The sequence below is a fragment of the Heptranchias perlo genome, chromosome 31 (genome assembly GCF_035084215.1).
Source record: "Heptranchias perlo isolate sHepPer1 chromosome 31, sHepPer1.hap1, whole genome shotgun sequence".
In the NCBI taxonomy this organism is placed as follows: Eukaryota; Metazoa; Chordata; class Chondrichthyes; order Hexanchiformes; family Hexanchidae; genus Heptranchias; species Heptranchias perlo.
In genome coordinates this window covers 26,108,175-26,125,224 of record NC_090355.1, presented here as the reverse complement: position 1 = coordinate 26,125,224, position 17,050 = coordinate 26,108,175, and the positions used below count along the sequence as shown (strand labels likewise).

The 17,050-nt window shown below is 43.9% G+C and overlaps 1 protein-coding gene across 2 annotated transcripts in view; it reads right to left on the bottom strand.

Annotated features, from left to right (window-relative positions):
• Positions 1–17,050, bottom strand: part of LOC137300598 (gelsolin-like) — a 59,559-nt gene that overhangs the window by 9,822 nt on the left and 32,687 nt on the right. The window contains exons 11-17 of one of the 2 annotated variants that reach the window (XM_067969768.1): positions 15,151–15,241; positions 13,006–13,035; positions 8,510–8,680; positions 4,268–4,442; positions 3,642–3,763; positions 1,196–1,273; positions 13–73 (exon numbers count right to left, since the gene is read on the bottom strand). In XM_067969768.1, coding sequence (XP_067825869.1) covers positions 13–73; positions 1,196–1,273; positions 3,642–3,763; positions 4,268–4,442; positions 8,510–8,680; positions 13,006–13,035; positions 15,151–15,241 — 728 coding nt within the window. The remainder of the gene's footprint in view (positions 1–12; positions 74–1,195; positions 1,274–3,641; positions 3,764–4,267; positions 4,443–8,509; positions 8,681–13,005; positions 13,036–15,150; positions 15,242–17,050) is intronic. The other variant, XM_067969769.1, reaches the window with a different exon arrangement.

The window sequence follows — 17,050 nt, the reverse complement described above, 5'->3', positions numbered from 1 at the left end:
TTGAGTTCGTACCAGATGATGTTGCCTCAGCCTTTTCTTCATCATGTGCTTCATTACCTATCCAGACGAACACCTAGAAACAAGAAGACCATTAGATGAGTCAAAGAGCCGACAGCAACTAAAATTTAAAAACCTTGCAATTCCTGTGGGCTGATGATTCATTCTGGAGACAGTAATCACTCAATAACTTTCAAACCTCAAATACATCTCAACTTGAAACTTCATTGCAGAGAACCCCTGCTCCACACCTATAATGCAATCCTCCCGATTTGCACTTTACTAAATGACAATTAAACTGATAAATCACTAATGGTATTTGGTAGCATTCGCTCACTCCTCAGTCCTTGGCTGGAGGACAACAATTTGCTACCCTTCTTTCATGGTGAAGTACAGATGGGCCCACTGCTGGAAACGAACCCTCCGACTGCACCGGGAGAACGGCATCTCAAACTGTGGGAGTAATTTTGACTTTGGCCGATATCAGATCAGCTGCCCGTTTTATATCTCTCCCGATTTCTATTTCCACTGACCAATAGAAATGAAAATCAGGAGAGACATATAATGGGCAGCTTGTCCGATTATCATCCGATTTACGCAATCGCCCAAAGTCAGAATTACACCCAATGGGGTTTTTTTTAAAAAATAAATGAAACAATGCAGCGAGTGAGGCTTGAGCAATTTGACTGCTCCACACGAGCTCTAGGCTTTTGCACAGATTCGCTTTTAATAAACTCCACTGCCCACTGAAAGAAATAGAAACTTTTAAATATTAGGACGCAGGTAGCATGATCCAGACTTGCCTGTGACGCACCTCAGGAGTAAGAACCACTCAGTTTAACAGCAGAATCAATACTGACCTTTGCTGCTCCTAAATGTAAATACAGCTCCATCTGTTTAAATGGATTTGCAACATGTATCAATATTGCAGATTAAAACATCGCTGGTCATATTTCCTCATTGTTAATAGCTCTGCATCACCAACATATTATGGGTTGTGAAGATAGCAGGTTTTTGTATGAGAACAGATCTGCTCATTCATCCAACTCCACAGACTAGACCATCCTTGCACAATCTGCAATTCGGAGCAAAGCTACAGCATTTTTCTAATCAGCTGGTTGCACTTTCAAACTCTGGTCTCGCAAACTGCAGCCTCTTTGTAAATGTGAGCAGTTACAAAGTGAGATGGTAACCTCACCTGGTCCCATGTATCAAGAATCATGACATCGTCGGTGGCCAGGTCATCTTGGGACTGCTCACCGGGCACTTCCTCAATCTGGAGAGAAATAAAACAGATCAGTGAGATTACGAGTGATTGTTATACTGTCATTTTTGTGCTCATCAAGGTGAAGGATGTTAAAACACTGCAGAATTAGTTTTGGGCACTCAAGTGTCGAGCACACCTGGGTTAGGCGTACAACATTAGTGTATAGCGCCTTCTACTCATTCAATAGCAACTGCAGATGGGCGTCCCATAACTGCACATTTGTGACATCTGCCTCTTGTCTCAAACAGGCCCATCCTGTGGCCTCGTGAAGTGAGATTGCCAATTAATGACAAATCAGGGCCAGTTTTGTACAGTGGGCCCAAACCCACTTCGAATTAGATTAAGAGTGCCCAAAGTCATTTTATGTAGGACCCTTACAACCAGCAGACAAAGACGACATTCATCCAATCAGTCTGGGCTGAATTTGAAGTTCTACCAGGTGAAAATGTTGATGTCTAACCCCTCCACGTATAAAAATATAAAACATTCCCTTTGTAGAAGGGGCTTCCTTCACCCGTTCTATTGGTAGGGTGGAGTGTCTGGCATGAGGAGATACAGCTTTTTTTTTGTGGACAGAGTGTGCTTCATGCTTCAACCACATCTCAGTATCTTACTCTGTAAAATGTGCTGTGAGATACTGAGATCAAGAATTCCAGCACATCTCATCCTCGGCTGTACCCGTTCTGCTTGCCCTTGCTGAATCAAAACAGGACGTTCCAGAGACACATGGTAATCCAAAAATGGCATGTGACTAAATTCTTTGAATTGGAAATGCAACCTGGCATATTCTGGCATGGCTCCCATGTCCATTACTCTTTCGTTCTTTTATGACTTGGCTTCTCAAGTAATTTTTTTTATATAATCAGTCTGACATTACAAGGTCAAGTACAGATGAACACGGCCATTTGGCCCATCTTAATACGTCCATCCAGAGATTATCCCAACACCTACCCACTGTAGCATCCAATTGTTTTTGCTACCACTACTCCATCCGGAAGTCTAATCTACACTTTGATCACTCTGTAAAGAAGGATTTCCTGATATCAGTCCTTAATTACCTTTTATTAGCTTGAACTCACTTGCTCTATTTCTGCAGCTTAATTTTAAAAGGTAGTATATCAAGTTACTTTTTCCATGCCCGTACCAATCTTGTATAACTCAACAAGATCGCCTCTCGGACACCTTATTCAGAGTGAAAAGTCAAAGTTTCTCAAGTCTTTCCTTATAACAGACCCCCGACACAAGCCTTGTGTCTCTCATTTCTTAGTGAGCAAAAGACTATACAGTTTGATCATTACCTCCTCCTCCGACTTGTATTCTACTGTCTTGGCTATGTAGTTCAACATCTTATTGGCTTTGCCGATTGCTGCTTCGCATTGGCTGGACACGGTGACCAAGACTCAGATCTCTCTCATTTTCATCCGTAGCTCTTTAAACACCATTCATGGAGTTCAAATGGTGTCTATTTTTCCTTCTATGTGTAGTACTTCACATTTATCAGCCTTAAATTACATTTTCCATTGTTTCTTTTCCCAATAACATATTTTGTCCAACCCATTCTGTAATCTGAGCTGCCTCTTCTGATTCTCTCTGTTCAAGTTTGGTATAATTTGCAAATTTGAGCCTCGGTCCTCGCTATCTCTGACCTCCTCCAGCCGTACAACCCTGCGCTCCTCCAATTCTTGCATCTTGCGCATCCCTGATTTTATTACTCCACCATTGGCAGCCGTGCCTCTAGCTGCCTAAGCCCTAAGCTCTGGAATTCCCTCCCTAAACCTCTCTCTCCTCCTTTAAGACGCTCCTTAAAACCTACCTTTGACCAAGCTTTTGGTCATCAATCCTAATACCTCATGATGAGGCTCGGTGTGAAATTTTGTTTGATAACGCTCCTGTAAAGTGCCTTGGGACATTTTACTATGTTAAAAGGTGCTATATAAATGCAAGTAGTTGTTGCTGCATTGAGTTTCTCGATCTAAGACATTTAGGTAAATTAGAAACAGCAGTGGGTCTCAGCAGTGAGCCTCGATTAACTACACTCCGTACATCTCTCCACCCTGACATAACTCCTCTAATGAGTACTCAGTTCTTTTTAATCCGTTCAAGATTTACCTTGAATCTTCACCTTTGAGATTAAACAAAAGCCTTTCACGTGGAACTTTATCAAAAGCCTTTTGGAAATCGAGGTACATCAAGTCATTAGGACCTCACTCCCTCAAAGCAATTGAGGAGGTTACTCAAACAAGGGGCTCGGGACTGAACCCTGCGCTCACTTGACATCTAACGTCTCCATTATCTTATAAAAGTGTTCACTACCATTGCACTAGAGGGCCAACAATTCCTGGAAACCTAAGGTGCAGTAACTTGAGGTCAAACTCACAACGAAACGGCCAGTCTTGTTAGAACATGCAAAGAGACGAGGAGGATGAATGTCCATTTTGTTCTTCAGTCTTAGGGACGTGCGATAATCTGCCTTTCCACCCAAGATACCCCAGAATTCACCTGTCATCAAAACAGTAAAAAGAGTGTGGGAGAGAAAGGAAAGGACTCAACATTCCACAAGAGATGTACAGATTGCACCCACTGATGATTGGCTTGGATACACATATCATCTGCTGTACCCTCCACCCACTCCTCTCCATCCGACATACGCAAGATTCAAGAAGTGTATTTACTCCCTGTAAATACTGCAGGCAAGCCACATAAAGACAGAAAAAGTGATTGGTTTAAAAAGACAGCTGTCCACATTGTATATTTCTATATAACTAATAAAAAGTCTGGACGATTGAAATAGTTTGTATATAAAATGTGGGTATCTTTTGCACCATTAAAAAGGAAAGGGAGTTGATCAATAACTCATGGTGGCTGAGATTCCCCAGCTTTTCTGACACTAGTACTATAGCAACAAAGAAAATAAAACTTCATACACAATGAACAAACATCAATAAAAAAAGGTTCAGGTCAGAAACAGCAGCAGCCATGGTGCGGGATCTCTCCGTGACTTACCTGGCTCGCTGCCCTCGGCTATTTCGGAGGCACTGGTTCCCAGAATCTCGAGGAGTTGCTGAGCCCCTTGTTTCTCAGCATCACTTGCTCCCTGGCCCACCCAGACAAAGGAAGATCCAGGAGTCTTCAGCACAAAGACGTCATTTGAATTCAAGTTTGAGGCAACAGCGTTAACCTGTGGGGAATGGAAACAGTTCACAGCATCAGCGAGTACGGCCACCTTCTCTTGCAACCCCAGTTCTACCACATACAGTCGGTGTTGCAAATACACAATTCAATAGATTTCATATTGTCTCAATTGTAATTTCAGGGCTGAATGATATTTGCCCCCCCAACCCATGAATTCAGAAATATTTTGTAACTTTCCCAACTGATATTTTAAGACTTTTAAACTTCAGGCAGGGGCAGAATTAACTTAAAACCAAATCAGGTTGTTGGGGGGGGGGGGGGGGAAAGAAGGAAAAGGAGGGTATGGGTGGGACCGAAGGTTTGAGCTTTGTAGGTTTTGTCACTGATTAGTTATTCACCTTAACAGCATTAGTAACTGATGTCTCCAAGTTATAAGACACAGGAGCAGTGGGTGGTGAGAACATCCTGGAAACAAACTTCAAAATTAAAAACCAGGCACCACTAACCACCCTTGTCCATAGCTGGCCCATGGGAGGAAGCTCCCACAGCCAGAAGACACTGGACAAGATACTTGCTGTTCTCACCTTCTATGAATGAGGTCCTTTCATACCAAGCATCTGCCTGCTTCCTATGTCTATCTGGCTGGCATAGTCAATCACATTTTCTATTATCAGCTTTCCCATGGACAAGCTGCAGCCACAGTCAACCAGAAGAGCAGCTTGATATTTGTAATATCAACTGCCGGCATGCACACATCATGCTGAGCACTGTCAGTGAGGATATTTGTTGCAGAAGGAAAAGCTTCACCCAATGAATATTCAGCTGTGCTTCTAATGCAGAAGTTCCCAAACTGGGGAGGAGGGGGTGGGGAACACAAGGAGGACACTGACTGAGGCACTGCAGGGAATGTCAGCAATACACATGTTCTCCGTTGGTGGCACTGTAGCACTCCTCAAACACTCTCAGGCATCCCCAGCAAACACTTCCAGCTCTCGGGTATTTTCAAGTTCAAATTCCTTTCATGCAGTCTGTAACTCAGTGCAGGACAAATTTCTTTTATGGAGGTGTTTTTGTGCCCAGGTGTCCCCACTGTTACCCAGCGATAAATAAATAGCCTCTCCTCTCCTCTGCTTCAAAAATGTGTTTAAAGATTTTTTGCTCCAAGTTGTGCCCCTCTGTAGAACGTCAGTTCCTTGTCCCTGTATTAGAGTCCTCAAGAACTCGAGGTCCCCACGATGTTTAGAGGGATAAACTGGTGGACGTAAAAGATCCCATGGCACTATTTCGAAGGTGAGCAGGTAAGCTCTCCCCGGTGTCCTGACCAATAATTATCCCTCAACCAACATCACTAAAAAACGGATTATCTGCTTATTTACATTACAACAGTGACTACACTTCAAAAAGTACTTCATTGGCTGTAAAGCACTTTGGGACGTCCTGAGGTTGTGAAAGGCGATATATAAATGCAAGTTCTTTCTTTCGTGTGTATAAGATACCTGATTTTATCACTCAGGCCGCTTGTGACCTCCTTGTTTTCCAGAGATAATACGACAGGAGATTAAGAGTTTCAATACACTCTGCCAATGCAATGTGGTGGAATATTGGTTCATGTCAGCAATTCCCTAAATAGTGAACTGCTAATCTCACAGTGCTGTGGGGAGACCCAAGGAAGAGGGTTGGGGAGGGGGAGAAGGAGGACATGCCACACTCCCCACTCCGCTCTTATGTACCTTCAAGGTAATGAGTGGCACTGGTGCAGGAGCTGGAAGAGGAGGGGTCCTCTCAGCCAGGCGGGAATTTCCTTCAAATGATAAAAGATCAGATGATGCAAAGTAATATCTTGCACCAGCTCTTAACAGCCACTTAGCCCCTTGCACTCCAAGTCTCAGCTAATCTAACACTCAAAACAAGAGCGTTTTAACTGAAACAGGGCTAGGTGCCAAATACACTCCTAGTGCTTTCAGCTGTAAACTCTGGAATTCCCTCCCTAACCCTCTCCACCTTTATGACGCTCCTTGAAACCTACCTCTGCCAAGCTTTTTAATCACTTGTCCTAACATCTCCTTCTTTGGCTCAGTGTCAAATTTTTATTTGATTATGCTCCTGTGAAGTGCTGCCATTAAAAGGTGCTGTATGAATGAGTGTTGTTGTAGTTCATTAAAACCCTTCCACCACAGCCCCAAACAGAACTTTGACACGTCTTCATTGGTGCTTTTGTACTAAGAGGCAAAAGGTCATCTTATGAAAACCAATGCAAATCAGGCCCTGTGTTTTTAAAAAAAAATCGAATGAATTATTACATGGTTAAGACAAGTGTCTCTTTCACACCCAGGGCTCATGCAATAAGACCCACAGTTGCTGCATGTTTACCATCACTGCTCTTCTGTCCTTAATTAGGTACCAACAATGGCCCCCATGTGCAAAAGGCTACAAGTTAAAACTATTTCAATTGGGCCATCAGTCCAAATGGTCTATTCTGAACTCACGGAATGGGGCACAAGAGGCACAGGGAATCCTCAGGAGGCCGAGGCTAACTTGCAGCGGTCACTGTAGGTGAGGCAGGATGTGCGCACCGTGCCTCGGAGTGGTGGGACGCAGCTTTTTTACCAGCAATCCCCAGACCGCTGAGGTTCTGCTCCATGATGTCCTGAGGAGGTACAAGATGGAGGCGCCCCTTGTGTGAAAAAGAAATTCGGAAGACTTGCAACTGGATTGCTCTCGCGAAACACCAAGCAGCAACCACCTTTGTAATAAATTGGATAGCCAGGTGGTGAAGGATAGACTACTACAGCCAGGTCTTCAGTTGCTTCCAAGCCTCTATTCACAGAGATCCATATTATGCAGTCCATACCCTAGAAAAAGCTCTCAAATGGATACAAGAGTCCCTAATTGATACACACCACCTGAACACAATTAACACTGATATAAATCATATGGATACAATTAACAACCTTGTAGCAGCATCAGAGGCCAGGGACCATGCCACACAATCTTTAGCCACTGTGGCCGCAAGGCCCAAGGGACATAAAGAAAGGAAATGGAAAAACAGTTGCTGTGCGGAAAGAATAAGTGTGTTTTCAATGAGGGGCGTGTGGGAACCAGGGTTGCCAACCCTCCAGGAATTAAAGATTAATCTCCAGGACACTGCTGCGAGCAAACCCCCCAAAAAAATCATAGGGGCGTTAAAATGAGGTTTCTTTTAATTTTCTTTGAACACTTATTTGTTATAAAAATATTGGAGATTGGAATAAAGGCTGTTTGGGTGATTCTTGACTGTCAATCAGGTAACGAAGAGTCAGTTTGCCTCCCCGTTGGTGGGGAAGGCAGCAACTCAAGGAGGGGCGTTTTAGGCAATCGATGGTGGCAGGGAGGGCGGGACCATTGGAGGAGAGAGATCACGTGATGAAACCTCCAGTAATACGTCTAACCAGAGGTGGCAGCCCTAGTGTGGATGTTGATGATTTAGTGATCAGTATGTTCAAACTGCACACCCGGGACAGCAGAGTATCAGATTGAGATTTGACTGATTTATCACTGATGACGCAGGCTATGGTTCTGACTGGCTTCTCTGAAAAGGATGAAAATGAAGGTGACTGAAAAATTCATGGGGAGAGGAAAGTGGGAACAAAGGTTACCTGGTGTTATTGGAGGAGTATAATGTATGATAAGAGCTGGAGCTTGAGAGAAAGTTTGCGTTTTACTGAAGGCACAGCACATACCAGGAAGTACAGTTCATTGAGTCACTGTTTCCAGCCTGCCCTGTGAATAAGGGAATCAGTGACATCTGCTGGCAACACACCAGTACTGCTAGAACTCAACAAATCTTTTTGGGAGGGGTGGGTGGAGGGAGGGAGGGGAGAGGAGAGGGGAGAAAGAGTTCCTCTGTTAGTCATTTGTGGTGAAACCCAACACATGTGCAAAGGACAATCTTTACAATTCTTGCTACAAATAGCATAAGGAAACCTCTTCATTTATAGTCAACCATCTCCTCAATCTCCCTAAAGCAAGACTCTCCTCCTTGCCTTTTAGTGAGTCCTGCTCATTCCTAAGGATTTGAAATTGTTCTTGCCGAATACGGAGGCAAAAGGAAAGCCGGCATTAAAACCAACTAACCTCCACTGCTCTGGTGGATCCACAGCTACTGGCCCGAACTTGGAACAAGCGATTTTCCGCAGGCGCGGTCTGACCACCTTCCCTTGAGGTCCCACCTTGGTAAACAACCATTGGCTTGCCTCCAAACATGCTCATCAGATGGGCCGGCTCCTTACCCTGGATTACACGCACCTGTTTAGGTGAACGAAAGAGAAGAAACATTTACTGTTACATACTGACATTGACACTGGAAGACGTGAGCAAGGTAATGTGGAATCCAGCCTTGCTGAGATCAGTTACTAAAATGAAGTAATACACTATTTTATTCTTAGAAAATCCAATCTGTGCAACCCACTCAATTAATAAGTATACTGTAATATCAGGCTGAAGCATTACATTGAATTGTCCACATAGATAATCTTAACGCTGGACTGAATGGCTGGCCGGGCCATTTTACAACTGCCCAGGTTTCAGGTTGAACCCCCACCCACACACACTTGCTATCCTTGATTTTTCACTGTGGGTGTTTCTCCTTGTACCAGGTAGCGGTGTGGTGTTTGATCACATACAGAGCTGCTGCTGCTCGTTAGATAAACTTCAGTCACTTATGATGGGCTTGGGAGCGTACTTTATTTTGCTTTCTCAATTTCCATCTGGGTCAGATCTCCTGTCACTTGGAGGAAGAACAGCACCACTACTTTAAAAGCTGAGCCATGAGCTACTTGTACATGGGGTCATGCCCAGGTGACTTCCTGTTCTTGGCTGGAGGCGCCAAATGGAGGCCAGGCACATTCCTGCTGGTTACACAGTGTCACTACAAGCAGATTAAGTGCCCTTTAGGACCAAGCAACAGAGGGCATCGTGAGGGCAGAAAAGGGCAAGTTATCCCATATCCATCTCGTATATCTACCAGTACACAGGGGCAATGTTGGAGGCTTGAAAGCTGCTCACACTCTACTGGTGGCCAACCATGGTGCGTGGGGAGGGGGGGGCGCAGAAGGATCACAGGTCAGATTACAAGAAAAAAAATAAACTAGCTCATGACAGCAGTGTTTTCCAGCATCCTGCTGTGGCTCATTTTTCAGTAAACCATGCCTCGTGATTGTTTACTATTCATTCTATAATCCCTGGAGAAACTGTGTCACTGAAAAGAAAAAACAAAGAAGAGCAAGAGAGAGAGAGAGACAATACAGACAGTAAAAGGAACAATTCAAGAAAGAGATGAGCAAAAAGCACACACTCAAACCAGTAGCTTATTCCGACAGTGAGATTAGTCACCGAGACGGTAAACTCAATGCAGGACTGACCCACGCTTAGAGAAAAAAATGGCAGAGACAGGGTAGCCTTAAAACAATATGAAGTTAGGTGGAGCTCGGTCTCCTGTTAGTACTGATTAAACACCGTTAACATGCTCCACTCTTGTAACCGGTCACTGGGCACTTTTAGCTTGACACCAGTGTCAAGGAGGAGGAATGCAACACCTTCAGAGTCCGAGACTTTCCCTGGGATTGAAGGGCATTGGTTGGAAGTGTGGGGCCGGCAGTACTGGTGAATGCAGGAAGAGCAGAGCAATGTTTGGAACGGTGCCCCATTTCGCTGCTGCAGTCCCAGCGCCAATATAAAAGTGCCTAATAACAGTACAGTGGGATCCTGTACCATGTCACAGGCAGGGGATAGACAGAACAGTTGTAAAGGGCTGATTTCACCATTACTGAGTACGTAAGGAGCTGGACTGGAACTTTTGTAATAACTGGTATTCATCTGGACATCACTGGGAATTGGTTTACATCAGGGTTTCATAGGCTATACAATTAGGGGCACACGGGACATATGTAAGGCTTCAGATTGTCGACGTAAACCCAACTAAACCTGATAATTAGCTTCCCTCCCCCCTCCCCAATGAGAGATGAATTTAAGAGGTTAAAGTCAATGAGAAATGTCAACAATGGAACACTGCTGTTGTGGTGCTGCCCCTGCAGTCACACTCTGTTACAGGGAGCTCCTGATGGGAAACATTAATGTAGATCACACCTTCAGTCAGCTGCCACTTACAGACAGCTGAACAAAACCCCACTGGGGAGCACGCACCAAGGATGTACCGATTTTATGCCTTGCAAAGATAATTGTTTATGATTTATGATTTACCAAAGTAATTTATTTGTTCCTGCCCATTAAACCTGCTAATTCTGATCACTTGGTTTTACTTTTGAGCTGAAAAGCACCAATATGCTTGCAGCTGATTTCACACTATTTTTCAAACGTGAATTCAGAGGGGAAAAAAAAACACTCCCAAAAATCCAAGGATTCAGCTTCTAGAACCCATAGCAGAGAATAGGTTTTCCGAGAGTTCGTTAAGAGCCCCGCCTCAATCAGGGAATTCTGATGACCGGACAGAAATCAGAATGCTGAAATTATGACAAGAGCTGATAACATGCTCACTGTTGTGTTAAAATATAAAGACATTTTTCCATTAAAATGTCCCTCTTCTCCTCCCCCCCCCCCGCCAAAGAGTCAGAGTTGCCATTATTGGAGTCTCTGCTTCCACTGATTCTTGCTCTGTGATTAGATGTTCAGCTCCTGTCTCTCTTCCATCACAACCAGAGGTCGCTCTGCATGGGAATGGTCTCTCTTTTCCAGCACATGATTTATCAGGAGAACTACTTGCTTGTACATCTATTAAACTAGTTCCTGATGCATGCAAGTTATATTATCCAACTGACCTCATTAATTACAAGAGAATGGTACACTCATTCCCATTACAATCAAATACATTTTTTGGGTTGCAATTTCTAGACTTTTTTTGTGCAAATAAAAAAAACTTTGTTTTTGGTTGGTTCTATTTCAACAAAAACTCAAATTCAAACACGGATGGAAAAAAAAAATTAATAAGATGGGTGATGACCCATTTCTCACATTTCAAAGGGAGGGAGAAGAGTTTCTCTCTGCTTGGGTCTGTTTCATTAAATATTTCTGCCCACTAGATACTGAATTGAGAACATTTATAACCTAACTTCTGTACCTATTGTAGTTTACCAGCAGACCTCCCATGGATTTCCCCAAAGAAAGCCAGTTGAAAGTGAATTTCCCCTCAGTGCATTAGTGAGGCTGTAGGTACGGGTCTGGGGAACGGCAGCCGCAGGAGCCCCATCTAGCGGTAGAAGCCTGCAGCTGCAGGAGCCCCATCTAGCGGTAGAAGCCGGCAGCTGCAGGAGCCCCATCTAGCGGCAGAAGCTGGCAGCTGCAGGAGCTCCATCTAGTGGTAGAAGCCGGCAGCTGCAGGAGCCCCATCTAGCGGCAGAAGCCTGCAGCTGCAGGAGCCCCATCTAGCGGTAGAAGCCGGCAGCTGCAGGAGCTCCATCTAGCGGCAGAAGCCTGCAGCTGCAGGAGCCCCATCTAGCGGCAGAAGCTGGCAGCTGCAGGAGCTCCATCTAGCGGCAGAAGCTGGCAGCTGCAGGAGCTCCATCTAGCGGCAGAAGCTGGCAGCTGCCGGTATGCCTTCAAATTGGTGGTGCTCAAATTCGGACTACATGCCATACAAAGCAAATTTAATAGGATATTATTGTGCATTCATAATCTATTAATCAAAAATCTGGGAGTGGCAGTGGGTTGGAATTCCACCTCACTCTTGGGATTGAGATGCTAGTCTTGACCAATGGAATGTACAGTCTCCTGTTGGCTCTGATCCAAAGTGAAATGGCCAGTCTCAACCATAATGGACATAGGTGACACACACAAAACTGTCTAAAAGTTTACAGTAAAGCCTAAAATGTAGTATTTGCACCAATGTATGGACGCTGAACACATTCTTCCAATATTCCTCTGCAATTGTAATGGAGCTGTTAATGCATTTAAAACAAATGAGAAAGCATCCCTGTTAAATTAAGACTGAGGAATGTCATTCAAATTCATTAAGCATTCCCATGCTAATAATCCAAACACTGAATTCTAGGCTTCAACTGACTGTCTCACTCGAAAGAAACAAGAAAGCTGGTGTGTTCTCGTCTCAGGTTGGGGTTGAGGAGGAGAGTTTTACTCTTCATCTAACCACTGTTGGATTTTAATTGGAAGCTCCCTATGCTGACACTGGGTGCCAAAATTAGAGAAGGGTTTAAATTCCCCAGCACTCACATCATGCCTTTCCTTCTAAAATCCCAGCTGCGTTAACATTCAAGGGGAATTACATACAGGCAAAAAGTAACAAAAATGGTACACTGACGTTATCAGAGGATCAACGACATATTTAAGCCTTCAGAGACCAGACCGTGCTAGAAGCATTCCATCTACAGCTGCCAATCTATACTCTTCTACTTTTCTGGTTAGGAAACAGCTGTTCACTACGAGTGCAGCAGGCAGGGCTTGACCCAAGAAAGCAGTGACATTAGGACAACTAAAACATGCACTACTATCTCATGCGTTACTAGGCTCATGGTTAGAGGCACAAATGCCTTCAATTTTCTACAGGTTCAGCATCATTCAAGCTAAGGAGGCCATGATCTACAGTGAGCAGGTGCCGATACCTGGTTAACGATATGGGAACCATCAGGCCCCTGCAGAGAATTAGGAATTCAGAGTCAGTCAGCAATGAAGTTCTGCTTCTTGAATGTAAACAGTTATTTTGTTAAGAGCCTGATTTTACAGTAAGCATTGAAATCAGTCTGGCCATAACCTATGATTGTGAACACAGCATAGTAAACAGATCCTTCCCATTACACTTATTGTAAACACCACTATGGATCTGGTCATCTTTTTACTGCTGTGACTGAGGAACTCCGAATTAAACCACTGAGCAAGCCTGGAAGGTGCTATAAATTGCCCAATCACAATATCTCACGTATAATCTGGGAGGTCTGTCTGATTTTTATTCTTTCTACTTGATCTAACGAATGGTGTGTGCACTTTTAAACTTAATTATTTTAATGCTCATTTTCATGGTAAGGCATCACTGGGTCAAAATCCTGGAACTGCCTACCTAACAGCATTGAGAGAGTACCTTCAACACATGGACTGCAGTGGTTTAAGGCAGTGGCCCACCATCACCTTCAAGGGCAACTATGGATAGGCAATAAACGGTGCCCTTGCCAGCTACGCCCATATCCTGAGAATGAACACATTCACACACGATGTGTGGTAGTGAGCCCGATATGCTCTCACCTTCCCAATTGTGATGAAAGATCTCACCCAAAACGTTAATTGGTTCTTTCCCTTTCAGAGGCTGACTGACCAGATGTGCATTGCCAGCATTGTCTATTTCAACCAGTATTTTAATTTTTTTTTTCTTTTATCTTTGAAAAAGGGTGCTTCATGTCATGAAACAGAAAAATGAGAATGCAAGGACTTGGGGATTTAGCCAAGAAAGCATTATCCACTTAAAACCCGTCGAGGACCTCTTTGATAAAAGCACTTTGAAAAGTAGGCAGGCCCGGTTCATTCATAAGAGGCAGCTGACAAGCACCCAACTGCAGCCATGAAACCTCTGCTTTTCTCTTTCTCTGCCTCGCCCTGCTGCAAGCAGGGAGAAGAGGAGAAAAAAAAGAGGGAAGTGTGTAGTCAGGATGCTCTGTCCATCATGAGTGTGGGGCAAGATTGATTGACCAACTGGTCTTTTCCTGCCCGTCAATTTCATACGTTCATTGGTACAAAGTTTTTACTAAAGTCAAATGGTAAATCTTGGATTTTTTTTTAAACTGGAGTATTTGCAAAGTTTGGGGTTTAAATCAGACTCTCATTCTTCAACAGTGAACAGGGTAGGGATGGAGTATTTGGTAAAAGTTTGACATTCCCCACATTGAATTAAATGGTCAGGAGTTTATTGGAGATATTTGACTTTGCCTTCCTCACAAACACAATTCCCTTTGGTATTTGACAGATAAATAACTTTGAAGGGAAGTGATATTCCTCTTCAGGAGATGCGACAGGATGAGGAGATGCACCAATGATGCTTTGCGCTCTAAGTGCTGTGTGTAACACAGGAGTTCCTCAGATTACAGCAGGAACATAGAGAAACCTTCACATAAACATTGGGGCAGAGAATGAGTGAGAAGTGCAAACATTGATAGCTTTTCAGCAACCTGCCTAAACCAGACATTTAATAATGGAATTTAAATATATTTGACTGCTCAGCTTCAGAACTCTTGAGTTTCTGGCTGCCATACAATCAGGCCATCGAGATTTATACAGCAAAACGCCCCAAACAAACAAAAAACCCAAAATGGTTGGTGCCTGCAGTGCATGAAGTACAAGCACAAACAATCAAAATAATTGATGCCCTGTGGAGCTGGCTGGCGGAGAGACAAATGTGTAATTAAGACAGCTCCACTCAAATGACCTGCGTGCACTCGCCTACTGAGCCTGGTCATGAGACTGATATTCAGCATAAACAATCCAAGAGAAAACAGTTGTATATTGTTTCATTCGGTTGAGGGTGGTCGGTGTTTTCTTGTGCACTGGAAACATTAGCCTATGTCTCCCATATTAAAATGGACAAAACATTTGATTTTGGTGATTATTCTAAATAAATTTAAACAAGAAGATTCGACATTTAAATAATGCCTCAGAGGACTGTCATACTCTATCATTGGCGAATATCAGTGATAGTAATTTACAGGCTATTTAGTGACCACAGTATGTTTTAACTCTTTGCTCTAGAAATATGGGAGTATTACCTGGACTGGGCCACCTCTCAGTTCCTCATCCAACTGGGCAGTCAAGATGGCACAGGCACCGATTTCATCTTGTGACGAATCACTTCCCAGCCTGTAAAACAAAATCCAAACAAATTAACTAGTGGACTAGACTCGAGTTAGCGCCCCTGGTGTCTCAGTTGCTAAATGCATCTATTGGTGTGGTACCGAGCCAAGCAGACCAAAGAGCCCCGGGTTCAATCCCCAGGTTGCGAAGAATTAGCTGATGTCAGCTGGGGAAGGAGTGGGCATAATACAGGGGGCTGGCACCAATGGGAATTGTATCGCAAAAACTCAATGTCTTCAGTTGGGGGAAGAGAAGTCTTTGAATTGTAAATCAAACATCACTAAACGTAACATCTTAATCAACAACCCGTTACTGCTGTAAATGGCGGGGCTTCAGAGTGACTCGCTCTCCAGTCAGACACAGTCTCTCTGGCTCTTGGTTCTCCCTGCCACGGTAATGAATCAGCTTAGCACTTAACAAACATCATCAAATTGCTCTTTCCAGTAACTTAACAGGTGCAGTAACTGCAGTGCTAGGTGGCAGCACTGGGCACAGTTTATGGACTGACTGTAAAAGTGCCTATTTGCTATAAACACATGAGATCCATTCCTGGATCTGAACAGATGCTGCAGTAATTATGTCGCTGAATCACTATGGTAAAGGACTCAAATACTAGGTTAAAACAAGGACGTTCTAGAGCAAGAAAAGATGGTAGACTTGTGAAATAGATTACCAGCAAAGGCCATTGAACTCAATAGTACAAATAGGTTTCAAGAGACAATTAGATAGGTTTCTATGAAAGAAGGGTTTGAAGAACAGGCTGAGAATGCTGATGGGTGGGGCTGATCTATGAACTTATTGACCTACTGGACATTCCCCAGACCTGAAAGTTCTTATTTCCTAAATTTTTCTTGATCCTCTTTAAATATCTGTTGACTCTACTTGGCTCCCTGATCAAGGTCCTGCTCTGGCAATGTCCCACGTTCTTCACTGCATGCGGAGACATTTTTACTGCCCACTCATGTTCCCATTTTAATGAGCGTACAAGGCAGACATGCGACAGGCTGCTACTTTTCCTTTCATAGTTCTGCGATAAAGTCTTAAAGCAGTGCTGATCCCAGTCAGCCCAGACTGGGGTGTCTTCTGATGCACAGCGCTGTACAAGGGAATCTTCAGCACCTCATCAAACACCTGCTACACCAGAGCAGAGGGCGACTTCAGCAAGTACAGAGAGGGTGAGCACTCCACCACTCTCCCCATTCACCAAGTGCAAAGGGAAACATGGCACTTGGAAGGGTTAAAAGTACTGCTGTCATTTTTAAAGATCAGTCTCCATTTGCCTCAGCACATCTACTTTGCAGAGATGTGTCTTCTGGGATTTTAAATGACTCCGTCTTGAGAATTACAATAGCTTCTCAAATCAACGAGGAATTCAAGAGGAAAATTAATATTAAAAATTCAGAGCATATTAGAGTAACAGCAATTTCTTCAGTACCTAGGCCCTGCCCTACTTCATATCGTAGTCAAAGTGGCAGAAGTTGCTTCCATCCCACTCTCCCCTCCTTTTGTGTAGGTACTGATCCTTGCTCAGGTACCACTCCATAGCTCCAGGTGATCCCCAGGACCTCAGACAAGTGATAATTCTTCACAAGGTGAGCCTGGACAAATTGTGTCGTCAACAGGCTATTCGACCACGGGGCGGCCTTACAACCAGCAATGTCACAGGATCACAGTCACCTCCAAGCCACACACCACCCTGACTCGAGACATATCTATCCATTCCCGGGTCAGTAGTCTTGAACTTCCTACCAAACACCATTGTGGCAGTACCATCACCACAAGGTTCACCACCACTTTCTCAGGGTAGCTAAGTAT